The sequence below is a fragment of the Aquila chrysaetos genome, chromosome 11, assembly GCF_900496995.4.
Source record: "Aquila chrysaetos chrysaetos chromosome 11, bAquChr1.4, whole genome shotgun sequence".
In the NCBI taxonomy this organism is placed as follows: Eukaryota; Metazoa; Chordata; class Aves; order Accipitriformes; family Accipitridae; genus Aquila; species Aquila chrysaetos.
This window is the reverse complement of record NC_044014.1, coordinates 338,015-358,265: the sequence shown is the minus strand read 5'-3', so window position 1 is coordinate 358,265 and position 20,251 is coordinate 338,015. Positions and strand designations below refer to the sequence as shown.

The window sequence follows — 20,251 nt, the reverse complement described above, 5'->3', positions numbered from 1 at the left end:
TAGACAAATTATTAATAAGTGAATTATTTATTGAAGTTAAAGGAATTAAGTAAGTGTGTTGAAGTAATGGGTATCTAAAGGTCATTTACAGGTTGGGGTGGGGGAATATACAAATTACACAATAAAACAAGTGTCATTTTATGATATAGAGGCATAGGTGTCCTTGCTTTATTCAGCCTAGGCTGGGTAATACTCTCCAGCATGAGCTGAAGTACTCCCCAGTCTCCTCTGCTAGCTTTTACTTGGGCCAAGTAAAAGGCCCAAACCATCATGTTTCCATCCATCACTGTTGCTTTTGTAAATGTTTTAAGTCATATGCTCCAACAATAATATAGTTTGGCTGTATAGATAAGTCCTAAAGAAAATCTTAATTGGAAGAGAATGTGGTCAAATGCTGAGTTAGGCTTATCCTGACCATAGCAGCAAATACGCTGCAAGACAGGGGTTCTGATTTTGTCATTTTGGGATAAGTCATGTAACCTTGCTGTTGGTGGTTCTGTGTCGTGTTATCACCATGCTGCTATTATCTTAATAGTGTAAATTTTATTTTGTAGTTATCTGCCTTTAATGACTATTTTATAAAATAAGTTTTGTAATGATTCTGCATTCTCAGAAAAAGTGAAATAAGGTACTGAATTACTATCATAATTTTAGATGCTGAACCCAAAGTTAGGTCCACTGTTTATACTTGTGGTGGGCTGACCCTGGCTGGAGGCCAGGTGCCCACCAAAGCTGCTCTGTCACTCCCCCCCCTCAGCTGGGCAGGGGAGAGAAAATAGAATGAAAGGCTCATGAGTCGAGATAAGGACAGGCAGAGACCACTCACTAATTACCATCATAGGCAAAACAGACTCAACTTGGGGAAAATTAACTTAATTTACTGCCTATCAAACCAGAGTATGGTAATGAGAAATAAAACCAAATCTTAAAACACCTTCCCCCACCCCTCCCTTCTTCCCAGGCACAGCTTCACTCCCAAATTGTCCATGTCCTCCCCACCAGCAGCGCAGGGGGATGGGGAACGGGGGTTGGGGTCAGTTCATCTCACTTTGTCTCTGCCGCTCCTTCCTCCTCAGGAGGAGGACTCCTCACTCTTCCCCTGCTCCAGCATGGGGTCCCTCCCATGGGCTGCAGTCCTCCAGGCACAGACTGCTCCAGCATGGGTCCCTGCGGGGTCACAAGTCCTGCCAGAAAACCTGCTCCAGCGTGGGCTCCTCTCTCCACAGGGCCACAGGTCCTGCCAGGAGCCTGCTCTGGCGTGGGCTTCCCACAGGGTCACAGCCTCCTTTGGGCATCCCCCTGCTCCGGCGTGGGGTCTTCCCCGGGCTGCAGGTAGATAGCTGCTCCACCGTGGACCTCCCTGGGCTGCAGGGGCACAGCCTGCCTCACCATGGTCTTCCCCACCACGGGCTGCAGGGGAATCTCTGCTCCGGCGCCTGGAGCACCTCCTCCCCCTCCTTCTGCACTGACCTGGGGGTCTGCAGGGTCGTTTCACTCACATGTTCTCACTCCTCTCTCCCGGCTGCTGTTGTGCAGCAGTTTTTCCCCCTTCTTAAATACGTTCTCCCAGAGGTGCTACCCCCGTCGCTGATGGGCTTGTCTTTGGCCAGCGGTGGGTCCATCTTGGAGCCGGCTGGCATTGGCTCCATGAGACATGGGGGAAGCTTCTAGCAGCTTCTCACAGGAGCCACCCCTGTAACCCCCTGGCTACCAAAACCTTGCCATGCAAACCCAATACAATACTCCTGTCAACCCTCAATTCTGCTGTTCCAAAGAAAGGAACTCTTATAGACTTAAATGTTCTTTAGAGAGTTTAGTGAAACATAGGTGGGAAAAAGAAGGTGCCTTGTAAAATAGAAGAAATATTGTATCTTTGACAGTGGATATGAAGTGTGAGAACAAGCCAGTAGTCCATGTTATGCTTTCAAACACACCATTATTTTCAGCTATTTTTGGCAATGACCTAGACTGGAGCATCGCACTTCAGCTGCTGGCAGGGTCAGGCCCCTCTGACTTTACATCCCTGCTCCTGCATTCCCCTTTATCCACTTGGTCCTTCAAGGTTGTCCCAACAGATGAAAAAGGGACCCCTGAAACCTGTGCCCCACCACATGTATACTCGTAGCTATTGCTTCCACAGGCCTTCTGCCAACTTGCCATGGTAACTTACAGCTTTCTTGCAAGTAAATACTTAACTTGATCTCTCTTTGAAAAGTTGCATCATTATTGTATTTCTGTCTTCTAAAATAACTTTTAGTGAAGAAATTATGTATTGCTACTGGTTGGCTGCTTCACTGGTGATGTGTGTAGGAAGAAGCTGGCAGCAATAATGAGTTGCATGTCCCATGGTTTTGTGTATAAAAATAAGCAGAGCAAGCGTAGGTTTTATCACATACTTCTTATGTTTGCTTACATCATGCACGGATACTTAAATGTGGTCTTCCAATAGATATATTCTTACTAAATTCTTTATACTGTATTTTCTGGTAAAAAGGGTAATGAAAGCATTATGTGAAAAAGCAAGTTTATCAATTAAATTACTACACTACATAATAGACTTTGTCATTAGATAGATTGACTTCATATTCTTAAGCTCTCACTATATGTTTTTTTGATGAGTGCCATAGATATTTTCATTTACAGACTTTTAAATTTATGTAATGACTTCTAAAAATCTTTAGCAGTAAAAATATGACTGATAGTGCTGTTACAATGCTTGATAGTGCTCAAAGGCTGAATTGGGCTTGAGTTTCCCATGTACTGTGTATTATTCTGAAATAGAGGGAAATTAGAAAGGTACTTTGAACAGTTTGTGTACAAACTCCTAAACACACAAGAGCATAAATTCTTTAGTTCTGTAAACTGATCTAAGGAAAGAAAGGAAGTAATTTGGGGGCAGGAACTACATTCTGCATCTTTTTTATGGAAAGTTGTCATAATACACGCTCCCTTTCCTGGTTAGTTAAACATTGAGTATATTGTGAGTATGTGAAACAGAGGTTCCTGTGCGAGGCTTTGAGGAGGAGTTTTTGTCACCGCGGTGGTGCGGGCCTGTTAATGCTGAACATCGCTTGGTGCCTCAGTTGTTCTTGCTGCTCAGTATTGAGCTGCTTCGTGTACAAGATTTCCCATCTTCCTCTGAACTGTGGTGTTCCTTTAAGAAGCTGCAATTACACTGCAGTCATTGCCACTTTAATATGTCTTTCCTTCATGCCCCTGCTTTGTATGGTTGAATAAACCCTTGCTGGGTCACTATTTAATTTGATATGGTCCCTCTCAGTAAAATGATGGAGAAAAGATGAATTAAGGCTCTGTGCTAGTCATTATCAATCATGGTTTGTGTGCATTACTTATTGCTCACAGTGCTTTTTGACATTAGCCCTCTATAACCTCTCTCTTCATGTTAATGTTGTCTGGAGGTCCTTTTACCCGATGTAGCAGAGGTTATTTATGTAGGTGGTGTTTCTAGGGGGTTTTAAAAGGTCACCACGATCTCCTGAGAGACTCTATTCACAAAGAAAAGGCTGGCAGAATGTAACTACAAGTTTTCAAATTGTGATTTTTTAATTTATTTTTTTTTAAGGACTTCTAATAGGTGTCAGAATTTCAGTTACATTTATTAAAGTAAATTTTTGGTAAAATAGCTTCTAATATGTACTACTGCCCTTAAAACCAGTATTTGCAGTGTATGTGTGAGGAAATGCCAAGCAACTACAAGAAATTCTGTATTTTACCATGTCATGAAATATAAATTGTGTTGCAGATTCCTTTTAATTGGCTTGTATCAGTGTAGGCTTGAATGAAACAAAATAAGGCAGCAGTGCCGAGGGGTGGGCATACTTTATACTGGTATTGCTTGTGCTGGTGAGGTTGTCAATGGCAGAATCAGAGTAAAGTGCTGTGAGATGGCCTGCTGGAGAAGTGGATGATGATTGACAAGACTCTTGGTCTCATGCACTTTGGTTACACAAAACCTTAAGGTAATTGTATGTGCATGAGCCTGTGGCAGCAGTCAGGGCACATCCAAGGGAGAAAGGGATCTGGCTGATGTAATTGGGAGGCTTCTTACTGCTATCTTAAAAGGGAGAGGTTTCTGAGGGCTGGGAAAACACAAATGTCATAGCCATTTTCAGGAAGGGTCCCAGGTGGCCTCTGCTCCATCATGGGAAGGTGATGGAGCAAATCTTCCTGGATGACCAGTTGCATGGACAGGGGGAGTGCTGTGGATGTTGTATGCATTGACTCTAGCAAGGCCTTCGATGCACTCTCTCACAGTGTCCTTGAAGCCCAGTTGGTGATGTGTACTGGGTACGTGGAGTATAAGATGGCTGGAAAGTTGGCCAACCACCAGGCTCACAGGGTGGTGAACAAAGTCCAGCTGGCAGCTGGTGGTGTTCCTCAGGGCTTGATGCTGGGATCTGTGCTATTCAACACCTTTGTTAACAGCTTGCAGAAAAGGATGGAGCGCACACTCAACTTTGCAGATGATGTCAAGTTGGGGGAGCAGTCAATATGCTGGAGGGCAGGACTGTTGTTCAGAGGGACTTCAGCAGACTGAAGAAAGGTGTCTGACGGGAACCTCATGGAGTTCAGCAAAGGTTAATGCCAAGCCTTGTCCCTGGGATGGGATAACCTTATAAAGCAGTACAGGCTGGAGGTGACTATCCAGAAAACAGAAGAAGACCTGGATCTTGTTCGACAGCAAGTTGAACATGAGCCAGCACTGTACTTTGGTGGCAAAGAAGACTAACAGCATCCCAGGATGTGTTAGGTCCCAGGAAGGGAGTCCTCCATCTGTTTGGCACTCCAAGGCTACATCACAACTCCAGTGTCTTGTTTGGGAGCCCCCGTACCAGAAAGATGTGGGCAAACTGGATCAAGCATAGCAGAGGCACCTCTGGGGCTGAAGCACAGGGTGTGGGGGGAGGAGAAGCCAGAGAGCCCGTCTGTGCCACCAGGAGAGGGAGGTGATGGGGCACCATGCCGCTGGCTGCACTGGCCAGCTGGTGGCTCTTGAGGGATGGGACCAGGTGCCTCTGCGTGGTATGCAGTGATAGGACAAGGGGTGGCAGTCACCAGCTGCAGCAAGGGAAAATCTGACTAAATCTGGGAAAAGATTTCGCCAGGAGGGTAAACAACAGAAGAGGGGCCCAGATCAGTTGTGGAATCACTGTCCTTGGAGATGCTCAAAACCCAACTGGGTATGGCTCTAAGCAACGTGATCTAGTTGGCCCAGTTTTAATGTTACATCTTTCGAAGTACCTGTTGTGTTTCCAAAGAGGAAAATAGCAAATGAAAAATGACAGCTTGATTGAAAACATTCTCTTGGGCCACATTATAGGCTTGGACTATTTGATTTTAAGTTCTGTGTATTGTTCTTCAGTAATTAAAAGTTCAATATAGTTATTTTTAAGAATGAAATGACAGAGCTCCCCTTTTTTGATTGAGATTAGATTTAAGCCAATCTTGAATGCTTTTAGCAGGTTTTTTTTCATTGTTTTGCTTTTGAATAAATGCTGACATTTTGCCAAATCTCAACTTGTAACTGCTGTCATGATCATTGCAGAAACTGTGGATAGAAGACACCTTATTGGATTATGGGGTTTGTAGTTCAGCCACGAAAGCTGGAATATTAGGAAGATTTGGTGTGTTAGCCCTGCAGCCAGCCCTTCCCTGATTGACCAGAGTGACTGCTGGATCCACAGAAGAGGTTATTTTTTAGTGCTGAAAAATTTTTTACAATAAAGTAGATAGTAGATAGTCAATACAGAGCTTTTCTCCATACAGCTGCAGTTTAAGAAAAATCAAAAGTTGGGCTCTCCTAAGACAAAAATAATAAGGATTCAGAGAAATTAGTTCACTTCTTAATGTATCCATCAGCTGGATTTCAGAGTAGTGAACAGTTAGGATTTCCTCCCCGAATACGGCCTTATTAGACCTAGGCAAATTTACTTGCTTTCAAAAGCCCAAATTCTGAAAAGATTTAAGCACCTATAAGCATCAACAAGCAACTGATGTTAATTACTAAATATCGCAAAAACACTTATCTCCCATCATCTGTAGTTACAGAATTGATGCAGTCAGCTGCCAGGAGTCACCAGACAGATCTGCGGGGGGGGGGGGGGGTAGTGGTGTAAACTTTGCATATGCTCAGGAGAGAAGTCCATTTATTCTGTATAATCCTTCTGGGTTTAGGAGGTTTTTCTCCTTTTTGGCTATAGGAAATCTTTACATTTGGCTAAACGTTTCTTTTGTTAATTTATTTTATTCCCTCTTAATATATGTCCTGTAAGCTACTGAAAGCCAGCTGTAAGTAGAGACATAAGTCAAGAAGAAAGCTGTTCGCTCTGTGTTCACAGTATCAAAATACGAGTTTTGATTCATTGCACGAAGGACTTGCTAGTCACTGTTCTTGGACTTGACGGTCTTGAGAGGACTACTTTCTTATACTGCCCACTGCTGTAGCAATGCAAAGCTGATAAAATTTGTGCAGGAAAAGCCTCCAACCCTTCTTTGGCAGGGCCAGCACAGCTGTGTCCTCAGGTAAGCAGCCAAGATGCAATTTTCCCTGCGGCTCTCGCAGTAAAGCTTGGCTCTAGCAGCCTGTGTATGAAGGCCCCACAAGCCTGCAGAAAGGTGATTCTGAAATTGCCACCTGAAGTAAGAAATACTAAAAACAGGTTTCCGAAAATCTGGAGTACATAACTGTGCATAAATTGTGTAGGCAATTTTTTACTTCTTAGTTTTGTAGCATGTACATAACACTTTTTCCACAAAATTACAAGCTCTGAAGTTGAGTGCAATCAATGATCACAAGTAACTTTACACATTTTCCTGGGTTTGGATAGAAGGGAACTTTGTATCAGTAAATAGTTTTTACATTCAAGCTTTCAAGAATAAGCTATTATTTATTTAGTAACATAAACACTTTAAAGTCTTCATAAGCCTATTTTGAATGCAAGGAGAACCCCAGTGGGAAAGGGGCCCTAGTAAAGGAGTGGTGTTATGTCTGGTTGGTCTTGACTGTGGTTACCATGTTTGTGCCTGAAGAGGGGAGGAGGTGGGAGATAGGTAACTGTTATCTGAAGGGTGATCAGGAAACAGCCCATTTAGATTTTGCGAGGCACTTCACTATCTCAGCAGTATTTAGGACTTCAAAATTTCACGAGCACTGTCTGTTCACAGTGAGGTGGGTAAATACATCCGGCAAGTCTCTTCTGAAGGTAGTGCCTTAGGAGAGTGATACCCCTGAATGGGGGGGATGCTCTGCTATGGCTGGCGCTTTATTTGTAATAAGGAGTTGCAGTCTTTTGCTACAAAATCATTGGCATCATTATTTAGGCCTGTCTGTTGCAATATTCATTACCAGAGAACATTAGCCTAGCTCCACATTCATTGTTAACAGTGAATAAATAGGATGCAGAACCATGTCTTTTTGTGGGAGGTTGTAATTTATGGCAGCGGCTTAGGAGTGGTGCTGAAAAAATCCTTTTGCTGTATCATAAGTGCCGTATGTTGGCATGAGCTGATTTGTGGCTTTCTCGCAGACGTTGCAGTTTTGATAAATGTAATGTTTTACCATTATTTAAATTCCCCTTAACTTTTATAGAAATACTAGGTGGGTTGGCTCAGCAGGAGAAATAGCTTTCTAGCAGATCTCATTCATTTTAATTCGATGTAAATCTCTGATGACATTTTACAGTTCAGGTAAAATTACAAAGAAGCCAAGACATTTGTGCATAGGCAGTAAGAATTTGCTGGTTTAGGCGAGGCATAAATACAGTTGTAAAGCTTTCCTAATTGGTTATCTTTCATCTATAAACAACTACCAGGGCTTGTATTAATTTTTCACATAAGTTTATAACTGCTGCAGGACCAAAAATAAAATAATTCCAGGATTTCACTGGGTAAAAAACTGGCTGGCTGGATGAGCCCAGAGGGTTGTGGTGAATGGAGTTAAGTCCAGTTGGCGGCAGGTCACAAGTGGTGTTCCCCAGGGCTCAGTATTGGGGCCAGTTCTGTTTAATATCTTTATTAATCATCTGGACGAGAGGATCGGGTGCACCCTCAGCAAGTTTGCAGATGACACCAAGTTGGGAGGGAGGGTTGATCTGCTCAAGGGTAGGAAGGCTCTACAGAGGGATCTGGGCAGGCTGGATCGATGGGCCAAGGTCAATTGTATGAGGTTCAACAAGGCCAAGTGCTGGGTCCTGCACTTGGGTCGCAACAACCCCATGCAGCGCTACAGGCTTGGGGAAGAGTGGCTGGAAAGCTGCCTGGCAGAGAAAGACCTGGGGGTGTTGGTTGACAGCCAGCTGAATATGAGCCAGCAGTGTGCCCAGGTGGCCAGGAAGGCCAATGGCATCCTGGCTTGTATCAGAAATAGTGTGGCCAGCAGGACTAGGGCAGTGATCGTCCCCCTGTACTCGGCACTGCTGAGGCTGCACCTCGAGTCCTGTGTTCAGTTTTGGGCCCCTCACTACAAGAAGGACATTGAGGTGCTGGAGCGTGTCCAGAGAAGGGCAACGAAGCTGGTGAAGGGTCTGGAGACAAGTCTTAGGAGGAGCGGCTGAGGGAACTGGGCCTGTTTAGTCTGGAGAAGAAGCTGAGGGGGAGACCTTATCGCTCTCTACAACTACCTGAAAGGAGGGTGTAGCGAGGTGGGGGTTGGTCTCTTCTCCCAAGTAACAAGTGATAGGATGAGAGGAAACGGCCTCAAGTTGCGCCGGGGAAGTTTAGATTGGATATTAGGAAACATGTCTTCACCAAAAGGGTTGTCAGGTGTTGGAACAGGCTGCCCAGGGAAGTGGTGGAGTCACCATCCCTGGAGGTATTCAAAAAGCACGTAGACAAGGCACTTCAGGACATGGTTTAGTGGGCACGGTTGATGGTTGGACTCGATCTTAAAGGTCTTTTCCAACCTAAATGATTCTATGATTTATAAGAGACACAATGTATGTTTTCAAGTTGGTGTGTACTGCTTATTAGGTACAGCATATGGATGAACTTCGTTTTATTTTGTTCTCTGTATAAGTACATTTCACAGTAATCCTTTACTTAAGGTGACTGATTATTTGCTTATTTTTCAGTGCAAGTGGTCCAGAAAAGGTTTCATTCGAACAAGATGGTGTATTACTGATTGGTAAGTTGCATCTTTAAGTTATTTCTGATTATGTGTATATTATGTATGTTTTTGTTAACAACTATTTCAAAGAAGGTGTTCATATGTATAGATTGGTCTATTCATAGATCAGATTGGTTCCAGAACAGTTGCTTTCCTTTATTATTTATTGAACACATAATGCTCAGTAAGTTGTAATGATGCATAACAAAATGTGATTTTAATATTCACGTGCATGTGCAGTTAGCATGGGATAATTCAGGTCATAAGCAACCTCTCAATCAAGCATGATCAAAAAAGCTTGATGTCTGTGACCAAGGCCACAGGAGTCACAATGTGGAACTAAAGGCATCCCTCCACGACTGCTCCCCATCACGCCTCATACAGCCAAGGCTCTACAGTGTCTCACCCGGGTCAGATACCTGTTCCTGGGTGTATGCAGCCCTCACCTCTGGGATTTCTGAGGAAAGAGATTGTTGTCTATGAACTCTTTAAGCCCAGTCCAGTTTCCACTGAAGTCAGTGGAGGGACCCTACCTTTAAGGAATGCAGATTTTTAAAACCAGTTCCCACTATATTACTTTTGCTGGAACAGAACTTTTTTATTTGTCGTATTCAGGTCAGGATTCCCATTTTAAACCCAAGGCATAGTCCTGTTCTCTGTGAGGTTGCTTATTTTCATCCTAGAGTAGAATAAAGCACCTGGCAGCCCAGCACTCACTAGTAGGGTTTGATGGAGGGGCAGCAGAGAGCGGGCAGCACACCTCTTACCTGTGCATTCATCAGCTGCTGAGGAAACATCCCACCGAGCAAGGCATAGTTAAGTTCAGTATAACCTGCCTGTCATCAAAGCAGAGAGAGTTTCTCATAAGATGTGCTGTGAAAATCTACAGAAGAAACAAACATTTTTTGCTCTTGGGATCATCCAACAGCCTAAAGAGGTGGGGGCTGAGGGGAGCAGACAACTGTACAAAAATGGAAGTTGAACATCATTTTGGTCTTACACGCTAGATCGCTGTCTTTGGAAGAAGCAGTGCTAACTAGTGTTGACAAGAGGTGTATCTCATAACTGAAGCTATTATTTTTTGAAAATGCTATCTTTAATAACAATAATAGTAGTAATACGTAAGTAGTAGTGTATGTTGGGGGGAGCAGCTGATTGTGCAAAACACTGCACCTGAGAGAGCTTGAAAATTTTCTTGGTTTTAACACAAAACCAGCAGATGGTTCAGATTTCTCTAGTCCTACCTGGAAATCTGACCATGCTTTTTTACCATTTAGTCATAGTTTTGGTCTTTACTGCTTATTTATGTTAATAGTCACCTAAATGTATGTGAACTTTCAACACTTCTCTCTTTCTACTCTGGTTGTTTTACATCTTAAATTTGTAAGTTTGATTTTAAAGTCTGATGAATGTTCACACAGGCTGACTTCTGAGTGCTGAACAGTGTTCTTGCTTGTTTGCGTAAGCATGTTTATGAGATTAAGCAAACAGTTTGTGAAAAATTAAAAAGCAGCAGGTTTTCTCCTTTTACAGGCTTTTGACCCAGAAATCAGGCAGGCAGCTATGGGATAATGTAGGTTCTTGTTAATTTTTTCCAGATCCATATGACATGGCATGGCATGTGATTCCATCAGTAGAGATCTGCAGAAGTGGGTATTTAGCACCAATTGCTAATCTGGCCTTTCCTCTTATATCATGACTTTTCCAGGTTCTGTCTCTCCTATCCTCTTGGATTTCTTCTTTGCAGAAAAAATAATGTGAACTTATTTTTAGGCCTTTCCAAGAAAAAAATGTTCTTCAGAGAGAGATTTAAAGGAAATGTTTTCTTGCAGGTTGATACTAAAAAAAAGGATAGTTCTTGGAAGGAGCAGTCTGTAGCTAGATGTTCTGATCAGATAAGGTACTATGCTTATGTTCCCTATGGGTATATTGGGAAGTAAGAGTGAGGAAGCTCACAGCTTTTTCTGATCTGTAATGAGGTGAGCTATGGTGGTGGTTTTGTGTGTGGAATAGCCTGCAGTTATGATCCACATGATCTAACAAGATCTCAAATGTTTCTAATGAGAAGTTAAAGGGACAAGTTACTGTGAACAATTTCTGGAGAATGAAAGTGAGACCTAATTAGGTCTAAGTTCATAATGTGTCTGTTCATGGGATGGTTAAGTGTTTAAACCCAGACTGTGTGCATATGAACAAAGTTCTGGCGATTTTCATAATCATGACTTTTGATTTATACATTTTTACATGCTAATAGTTCAATAAAAATATAGACAGGATACTTGTTGTTAATACTCCTCTGTGAATCCTTGAAGGGAGCTATTAATTTTCCCTGCCTAGGAAAATGTCATTATAGAATGTGCCTCATGCCAAAAACAGAGGGCTTCCAAAAATCCAAAAAAGTGACCTTAAAAGATTTCAGAGAACTGTCCTCTTTTTCCTCCTCTGTGATTCAGTGATGTGCCCCAGTTGAGTTCCTCTGTGAATCCAGATTTTTCACATCCATTATTCTTCATTAGCTTATCTTTAGTGTGAACAAAGAATTAAGGAATCTTGGCGCACTCAGAGATTTCGTTTTAAGAAAAAATGAAAGCGAGCTATGTAACTACATAACTATGCACTTTTTTCTTGCCTTTTGGTTTTTTTTGGTTTTTTTTTAAGTATCTTGAATATATGGGGGGTGTGGTGTGGTGTGGTATTTATTTCTATTCCTCTATTCCAATAGTTCTTAGTGTTACAATTGTGTTAATAGGTGCAAGATGGTGCCCTGAATACATTACAGTCTTAAATACAGTTTACATATATAGTTTATATTTGGTAGAGAGGATGGAGTAGAGAATACATTTATAAAATGTAGGTATGGCACCAACCTGGGAATGTTTGCAAGTACATCAGAGGTCAGAATAAGCAATCAAAATTGTTTCGATATTTTAGAGAAGGTAGGATTGCAAGATTAAAGTCAGGGAAGTGCAAAGCATTGCACTTTGAGAGGAGAATTCAAAAGCACAAATACAGTATTGGGAATAACTGACTCATTACCCGTACTGTAGAAAAGGATCAAGGAGAAGAAATTGAACATGGTTCATTATTATCTTACTGAGATGTGTTAACAGAAACGTCTTGTGAAGGACATGAAGAGGGGAAGGTATGGTAATTATTTAATTGAGTGCTGCCAAGGCCTTTGATAGAGTACTCTGTTTTGTTTTGAGTGCTGTGCTTTAGGTAAGCTGGAAAAAGAACAGGAGAGTCAAGAATGGTAGGAGTATTTGAGTAGGAGTTGAAAAAATTTGGCTTGCCACATCTGGGAGACTGGTTGGTGTTTATCTCCCCTGCAGAAAGGGCAGAAGGAAATCAGTTTCATTTGCAGGAAAACAGGTAATGTGGTGAAAGTTTTAATTTAAGGACAGGGAAATTGTAGGTGGAAGGTCCTTCATTAGCAAGTGTTAAGAACGAGTAGTTGTTAGGCAGATGGGGATGGATTATAGATACCTTCACACAGGAGGTACGTTCATGATGTGAGGTCTCTCCCTGTCCTACAGGAATTCTTTCTGTCCTTCAGAGAGACAGGAATGGACAGACAGGAATGGACATCTTAAGCCATCATCTCCAGATTATGTGTTGTAGTTATGTACTGATTATATATCTTAATACGGAGGTTAGTAGGACTGCTTTATCATCACTGTGAGCTCATTCAGCAAGATACACTGTTCCCTGTAGCCAAAAAACCCCCACCAGTATCTTTGGAAGAGGCCTTTGTGCTGGCTGCTTGGTGACCTCTGTATCTTTATCATGCATTTGCTGTTTTGACTGCCATTACTTGCTGTGTCCAAATCTGTTCCCTGACTCCGTCATGATCTGGGGAATCTCCCTCTGTACAGCTTGGGGTTTCTGCTTTGTACCTCTCTCTGCCGAAGTCTGTTCCCATGTTCTTGCTGGCAGGCTGCAAACTCCTTTTTGAACATGAGGTATGTTTGCCTTCTCTGTTGTTTTTTATCTCCACGCTGAATTCTCATGCAAGAGATGTCTGTGCACAGCACTAGTAATGCAAAGTCAGTATGATTTAGCCATTTGTTCGAGTTGAAAATGCTTGGCTCCCATAAAGGGTAAAACTGTTTTTCAAATCTGAAATCCCAGGCAAGGTAATACAGTCAGATGGTGGGGCTGAGCTGTGGTTCACCTCACAAAGGGGACCGAAAACTCACTAAATGGACCTTTCATTAGCAGTAAGGCCAAGGGAGAGGGAAGATACTGTGAGGACATTCAGTGAATTTATCTGTGAAAAGGCAGCTTGAAATCCATAGATGGCTCTGGGCTAAGCCCAAATGGTGTTCATCAGTGAAGCAGAGAAATTAAAATGTGTTCTATTGCTCTATCTAGTAGCATCTCTGCATTTAGCTTATCCTAAGGTGGGGAACACATGGTTTTGGAGCCCTTCGCAAAATCATCAGTATGCGTCTGCGAGTACTATTGAAGATAAGAGCTGCCAAAAGGGGTATAGCCAGAAAAGACACAGTGCCTGGAAGAGCAGTGCTTGGCTGAGGAGCATCTCTGTGGCCATCAGCATTATTTCAGGGGGTCTCAGACAGGAGAACTAATAACCCGCGTGTCTGTGAAGGGGAGCTGACAGAGATCCTTTGTCCATGGAGTATGCCTGAGCTGCCAAGGACAGGAACAGTACTGAAGCATACTTGGACAGAGAGCTTAAAACGGGTCTAGTATGACCACCCCCATCCTGCCTAAAAATGTCAGCAAGACTGGACTTTTATTAGAGCTGTGGCAGTTTCATTTTGCCTCCATTCTTCCCATAATGTCTTTTCTCATTTAAGTGCTGACTGCTTTCAATCAGCTATAACCAAATTTTGCCAGCATTTTTTCTGAATGTGAGAATAAAGCATTTTAAATAGCCTTCTTTCTTACAACAATCCTCGAGGACAGATTTACCTCTACTCTGGTATGTAATTTCTGTTTCTTCATAGTTTAAAAGAAGTTTAAAGAAATCTATTCCATTATAGCCAGGAAATTTTTTACCCTTGTCAGTCCAATGCTAGTGTAATAATTATTATTAGTGTTTGTGGAACCTACCCAAAATGTATTTTTTTGAAACACTAACCAAAAGCGTGCCCTCAAAGTGAAGTGCAACAGCTTTTTTGGCACATAACAGTATTATGCGTGTAGGAGCTTAATGGGGCACACCATTTTCTGCAGGTGCTGGAGGGACCTCCTTTCCAAAACAACACTGTCAGTGTTCTCCCTTAAGTGTCCCTTTTGGAGCTTCATAGGAGACACTTTTCCTTCAGTTCCTCAATGCAGTATGCAGGAATTCCTGCATACACTGGTTTGTTTGAGGGGTTTTTGTTACAGGGGGGGTGGTGTTGCTAAATCTGTGTGAAGAGAGTATTCCACGTTTTCTGGTTTCATTGTGACTTGCCATGTCCCATCACCAAAAGAGCTTAATAGCAAAGTACTGAGACAATTGATTTTTTAAAAATGCAGACCAGGTCTCTAGGACACAAAAAACCACAAGCAGAGCAAATATAAAGCAGAATGCCAGCTTGGCCGTAACAGCTGGGTAGCTTTCTGTTTGCCACTCAGATGCGTCCTGTCTGCCTGCTGTGGGAAACCAGAGTTCAGAAAGACAGCTTGCCTTCCAGGTGACCCAGACCACTAGCAGTGACACCTTGTATGATTAACGTAGGTGACAATAGGAAATTCCTCCGTCTGGGCATGTTTATAACAGAAAATTCCTTCTGTGTGAAGGTTTTCTGCCACAGTGAAAAGGGGATTGTGTGAAGTGATTTAAGGTACAAGAATATAGTTGCATACAGGTACGTTGTAAGGCTAGCAGTATTATTATTGTTAAAAATACTGTTACCAGTCAAAATCAGCCAAGTGTTGTGCAGTCTCATAGTAAATTCCAGTCCCTGTGTCAAGGAACTTACGCACTAACACTGAATAGGATGTAGTTATAAATAGCTGTCACAACAAATGGACGGGAAGATAGGGTGGATACATAGTGATCATAGGAAGTCATGGACCTGCTAGAGCTGGTCCAGAGGAGGGTCTGAGGGTTGGAACACCTTTCCTGTGAAGAAATGCTGAGAGAGTTGGGGTTGTTCAGCCTGGAGAAGAGAAGGCTCTGAGGAGACCTAATTGTGACCTTTCAGTATAGAAAGAGGTCTTACAAGAAAGACGGAGACTTTTACCGAGGCCTGTAGTGACAGGACAAGGGGCAATGGTTTTAAACTGAAAGAGGGTAGATTTAGATTGGACACAAGGAGGGGATTTTTTACGATGGAGGTAATGAGGCACTGGAGCAGGTTGCCCAGAGAGGTTGTGGGTCCCCATCCCTGGAAGTGTTCAAGGCCAGGTTGGATGGGGCTTTGAGCAACCTGGTCTAGTGGAAGGTGTCCCTGCCCATGGCAGGGAGTTGGACTAGATATCTTTAAAAGGTCCCTTCCAACCCAAAATATTCTGTGATTCTATAATTCAGCTTTCATGCAGGGGGGCAAAAGAAGGTATTTCTGTTTCACAGGGGTTTGAAGCTGGTTTCATTGATTAAGAAGGAACTTCCAGAATATCCCTATTTCTTGTCCTCAACCAAACCAAAATCCATAGATTTTCCATAAAAACATTACGATTCTTTCAGAAATCTCTTCTGTCACTCTCTTTGGCCATCCCACAAGGCAGACACTGGGCACTGTAACAGCAGTCCTCAAGCCCTGTGTGTTCCTCCTGGAGGGCAGAGCTCCCAAAGCTGAGACAGCATTTACCCCTTGGAGTTACTTCCTTCTAGGGTGCACTACCAGTAGTTGATCGGGGATGCCAGTGCAATGGGCTTTGCCTGAGTCAGCCTGCAGCCAGGTGAAGGGACTGCTGTCTGACTCCCTGCCTTGCTGCAAAGGATGAGTTAATAATACTCCTATCTTTCAGGTTAGGAAGCAAAGCTGTGAAATTTTACAAATTTTACTGATTTTCTGAGCCTAGCTCCTCATCCGAGTCTTGTGAGGAGCAGCTGAGGGAACTGGGTTGTTTAGCCTGGAGAAAGAGGAAGCTGAGGGGAGACCTTATCGCTCTCTACAACTACCTGAAAGGAGGGTGTAGCGAGGTGGGGGTCAGTCTCTTCTCCCAAGTAACAAGTGATAGGACAAGAGGAAACGGCCTCAAGTTGCGCCCAGGGAAGTTTAGATTGGATATTAGGAAACATGTCTTCACCAAAAGGGTTGTCAAGCATTGGAACAGGTTACCCAGGGAAGTGGTGGAGTCACCATCCCTGGAGGTATTTAAAAGACGCACTAAGGGACATGGTTTAGTGGTGGACTTGGCAGTGTTAGGCTTACAGTTGGACTCGGTGATCTTAAAGGTCTTCTGCAGCCTAAAGGATTTGTCATGGTTTAACCGCAGCCAGCAACTAAGCACCACGCAGCCGCTCTATCACTCCCATCCCCAGCTGGACAGAGGAGAGAAAATGTAACAAAAGGCTCATGGGTCGAGATAAGGACAGGGAGAGATCACTCAACCAGTTACAGGCAAAACAGACTTGACTTGGGGAAAATTAATTTATTGCTAATCAAACTAGAGCAGGGTAATGAGAAATAAAACTAAACCTTAAAACACCTTCCCCCACCCCTCCCTTCTTCCCAGGCACAGCTTCACTCCCAAATTCTGTACCTAGCCCCCACAACAGCACAGGTGGACAGGGAACGGGGGTTGGGGTCAGTTCATCACACCTTGTCTCTGCTGCTCCTTCCTCCTCAGGAGGAGGACTCCTCACTCTTCCCCTGCTCCAGCATGGGGTCGCTCCCACGGGAGACAGTTCTCCATGAACTTCTCCAACGTGGGTCCTTCCCATGGGCTGCAGTTCTTCATGAACTGCTCCAGCCTGGGTCCCTTCCACGGGCTGCAGTCCTCCAGGCACAGCCTGCTTCAGCGTGGGTCCCTGCGGGGTCACAAGTCCTGCCAGCAAACCTGCTCCGGCGTGGGCTCCTCTCTCCATGGGGCCACAGGTCCTGCCAGGAGCCTGCTCCGGAGTGGGGTCCTCCCCGGGCTGCAGGTAGATATCTGCTCCCCTGTGGACCTCCCTGGGCTGCAGGGGCACAGCCTGCCTCACCATGGTCTTCCCCACCACGGGCTGCAGGGGAATCTCTGCTCCGGCGCCTGGAGCACCTCCTCCCCCTCCTTCTGCACTGACCTGAGGGTCTGCAGGGCTGTTTCTTTCACATGTTCTCGCTCCTCTTTCTGGCTGCAGTTGCCATTGCGCAGGGCTTTTTTTCCCTTCTTAAATCTGTTTTCCCGGAGGCACTACCCCCGTCGCTGATGGGCTCGGCCTTGGCCAGCAGCGGGTCCGTCTTGGAGCCGGCTGGCATTGGCTCCACGGGACATGGGGGAAGCTTCTAGCAGCTTCTCACAGGAGCCACCCCTGTAACCCCCTGGCTACCAAAACCTTGCCATGCAAACCCAGTACACCTTCAATACAATACAAACCCTCTGATCCTGCAGGCACAGTCCGAGTTAAACAGTCTGTGTCCTTTTCCCAACTGGAAGTGGTGTGCGGATTGACCACTATTATCTTGGCATTCTCCACACAGGGACAGATAAGGACATTAGCCTTTAATGTCAGTAAAATTCTCCTGTCAATAGTTTTGCATTTTGTTTATTGCAAAACCACAGTTTTACGTATTTAGCGACAGCTTTATAAACTTGAAGTTGTTTGTTTACACATTCAATTTTGTTTTAAAAATATTTTAGTGAGAGGGTACTGCTTGATTTCTGTGAATTGTAACTGACAAATAGCTTTTTATTTTCATATTATGCATATTTTAAGCAAAAGCCTAGATGCAGTCTTGCCTGTGGATGAGTTGTCGTAAGTTTGATGGTAGTCTTTGACAATTTTCTGTTAATGATAGCTTAATTTGCACAGTCTGTGTGAGTGAATATTAAGGTAACAAGAGAGAATACAGTAAGTGTTAACTATGTTGAATGCTTTGTTGATGCAACAATTGTTTTTTTCTTTTATCCTGAATCATTTTATTTTTTTCCTTTTTTGTCATAGTGCCTTTGACTTGGTAAACATTCATCTTTTCCATGATGCTTCCAATTTAATTGCTTGGGAAACAAGCCCATCGGTTTACTCAGGAATACGGCATAAGGCTCTTGGCTATGTACTTGATAGGTATGTATTAGCCTTTACTAGCCTCTTTCAATCTTCTGTGTTCATAAGCAGCATATAAAAGATGTTTCAAAAGGCACACTCAGAAATGTAGAGGTTTTTATTCTGTGAACTGAAAATGGTCACTTCTTACCAGAGTTTTCTAGGCAGTGCCAATTACAGATCGGTTTATGACACCTACTCTTTTAAGCTAAATTACTGAGATTGGAGAATCTCTCTGCAGTCACCAGAACTTGCAGAGTAGAAAGCAGGTTTATTTTTTAAATATGTTAGTTAGAGCAGCTCCTTTTTAGTCTGCGTGGAGTCTAAAAAAGCTGCCATTCAAGTATGTTTTCAGTTGCAGAATAATAGAATAATTCCGGTTGGAAGGGACCTTTGGGAGCCCCTTGTTCATCCTCCAGCTCAGAGCAGGGCTGACTTCAACATCAGATGAGGTGGTTCCAGGCTTATCCAGCTGAGCTTTGAAAAGCTCCACGCACAGTGATTTGCAGCTTCTCTGGGCCACCCATTACTGTGTTTGACTACCCTCATTATGAAACTTTTTCTTCCTAAGATCCAGTCAGAATTTACCTCAAAGCAGTTTGTGTCCATCGCCCCTCATCTTTTGGTGTGCATTGCTGAGAAGAGTCTGGCTCTGTCTTTTCAGTAGCTACCAAATAGATAAAGCCAGCAACAAAATCCTCCCGTAGCCATCTTTTCTGTAAACTGAACAAATCCAGCTCTTTCAGCCTCTCCTTGTAAGTCACTAGCTCCAACCCCTCAGCATTAAACCCTGTGGTGTTTTAATCTCAATGCTAGCTGAGTGCAGTAGGCAGCTAATCTTTTTCACACAGCAGCACAGCATTTGTGTGCAGTCATTGCTGTTATTAATAACATCATGGTTTATAATGGTGTTACAGAGTTGATTCATCTGATGGGTGGTACAATACAGAGGATAGTCCCAAAAATACCCAAGAATTTACAGCTGCCCTAATTAGCAGTTATAAAGACAGAAGAAAAGACAGCTTTTTCTTGAGTAAGGAAAAATTATCTCTGCATGGGCATACGTGTATTGGCAAAGTAAATAGGTATTTCTCTTACGAGGTACAGCCTGCCTTCATGTTTGCCTGAGAAATAGAGCTTTAAAGTGTCTCTTCAAAGCAGCCGTGGCATACACTGCCATATGTGGCATGAGATTGTGCTTAAAACAAACTGCTTATGCTGGAAAAAATAAAAGCAGAGCACTTTATGTCCTGTTTTCCTGCCCCAATACCTGGTGTCTGGCAGCCTGCGGTGGTGGGCAGTGTGCTGGGGCTGCCTTCAGCAGTGGTGCCGCAGGTGCCAGTGCGTGCCAGGCTCCAAGAGCTCTGCCACGAGACCCAGGCGAGTGCGGGACTGCTGCTGCCCTTCCCCGTAGTGAAGCTTGGACAAGGGTTGCTTGGCTGGTCTTGCTGTGGGGCACCAAGTGCTACAGCGTGAGAAGTCCCAGCCCAACCAGCGGGTGCTGAGCCCCGTCCTACTGCCTAGCACAGACACGTTGGTGACAAGGGCTAGCGTGTTGTGGCTAGCTGAGGGGAGGAGAGCAAGTGCCTGGGACTCATGGGGAGTCATTGCTCAATGCAATTTAGACCGTGGTCAAGGGAGCTGAGAGGAAGTATGGGTTCGATGTGTCTTTTCCTGCTGGCATTTGCTTGCAGCCTTCCCTGTGTATGGCAAATGCAGTGAGGAATTCCCCACAGTCCAGTAACTGTTTACTCTCATGACTCTCTCTGGCAGCAACCTAGAAGTTAAAGACACTCCTGAAACAAATTAAGTTATGCATTGAAAAATATCTTTGCGTATGCAGTGTTGTTATTTTTCCCTATGTAGATTTTCACTGAAAAAGGTTCTGAAGTGTCGAATGGAGTATAAATACGTTTTCAATCACATTCTATCCAAAGTTTTATCTTATTTAAAGACAGGCAGATATTTTAGCAAAAGAAACT

The 20,251-nt window shown here is 43.6% G+C and overlaps 1 protein-coding gene and 1 long non-coding RNA gene across 4 annotated transcripts in view; one reads left to right on the top strand and one right to left on the bottom strand.

Moving 5' to 3' along the window:
* INPP5A (inositol polyphosphate-5-phosphatase A) overlaps positions 1 to 20,251 on the top strand; it is a 262,748-nt gene that overhangs the window by 149,399 nt on the left and 93,098 nt on the right. For all 3 annotated transcript variants that reach the window (XM_030030829.1, XM_030030830.2, XM_041127108.1), the window contains exons 7-8: positions 9,090 to 9,142; positions 18,171 to 18,290. In XM_030030829.1, the coding sequence (XP_029886689.1) occupies positions 9,090 to 9,142; positions 18,171 to 18,290 (173 nt within the window). The remainder of the gene's footprint in view (positions 1 to 9,089; positions 9,143 to 18,170; positions 18,291 to 20,251) is intronic.
* LOC121233620 lies at positions 1,444 to 16,907 on the bottom strand. The gene is made up of 3 exons (XR_005933498.1): positions 16,804 to 16,907; positions 4,349 to 4,352; positions 1,444 to 1,457 (listed from the first exon to the last, which is right to left on the bottom strand). It is a non-coding gene; the product is annotated as an uncharacterized LOC121233620 (long non-coding RNA).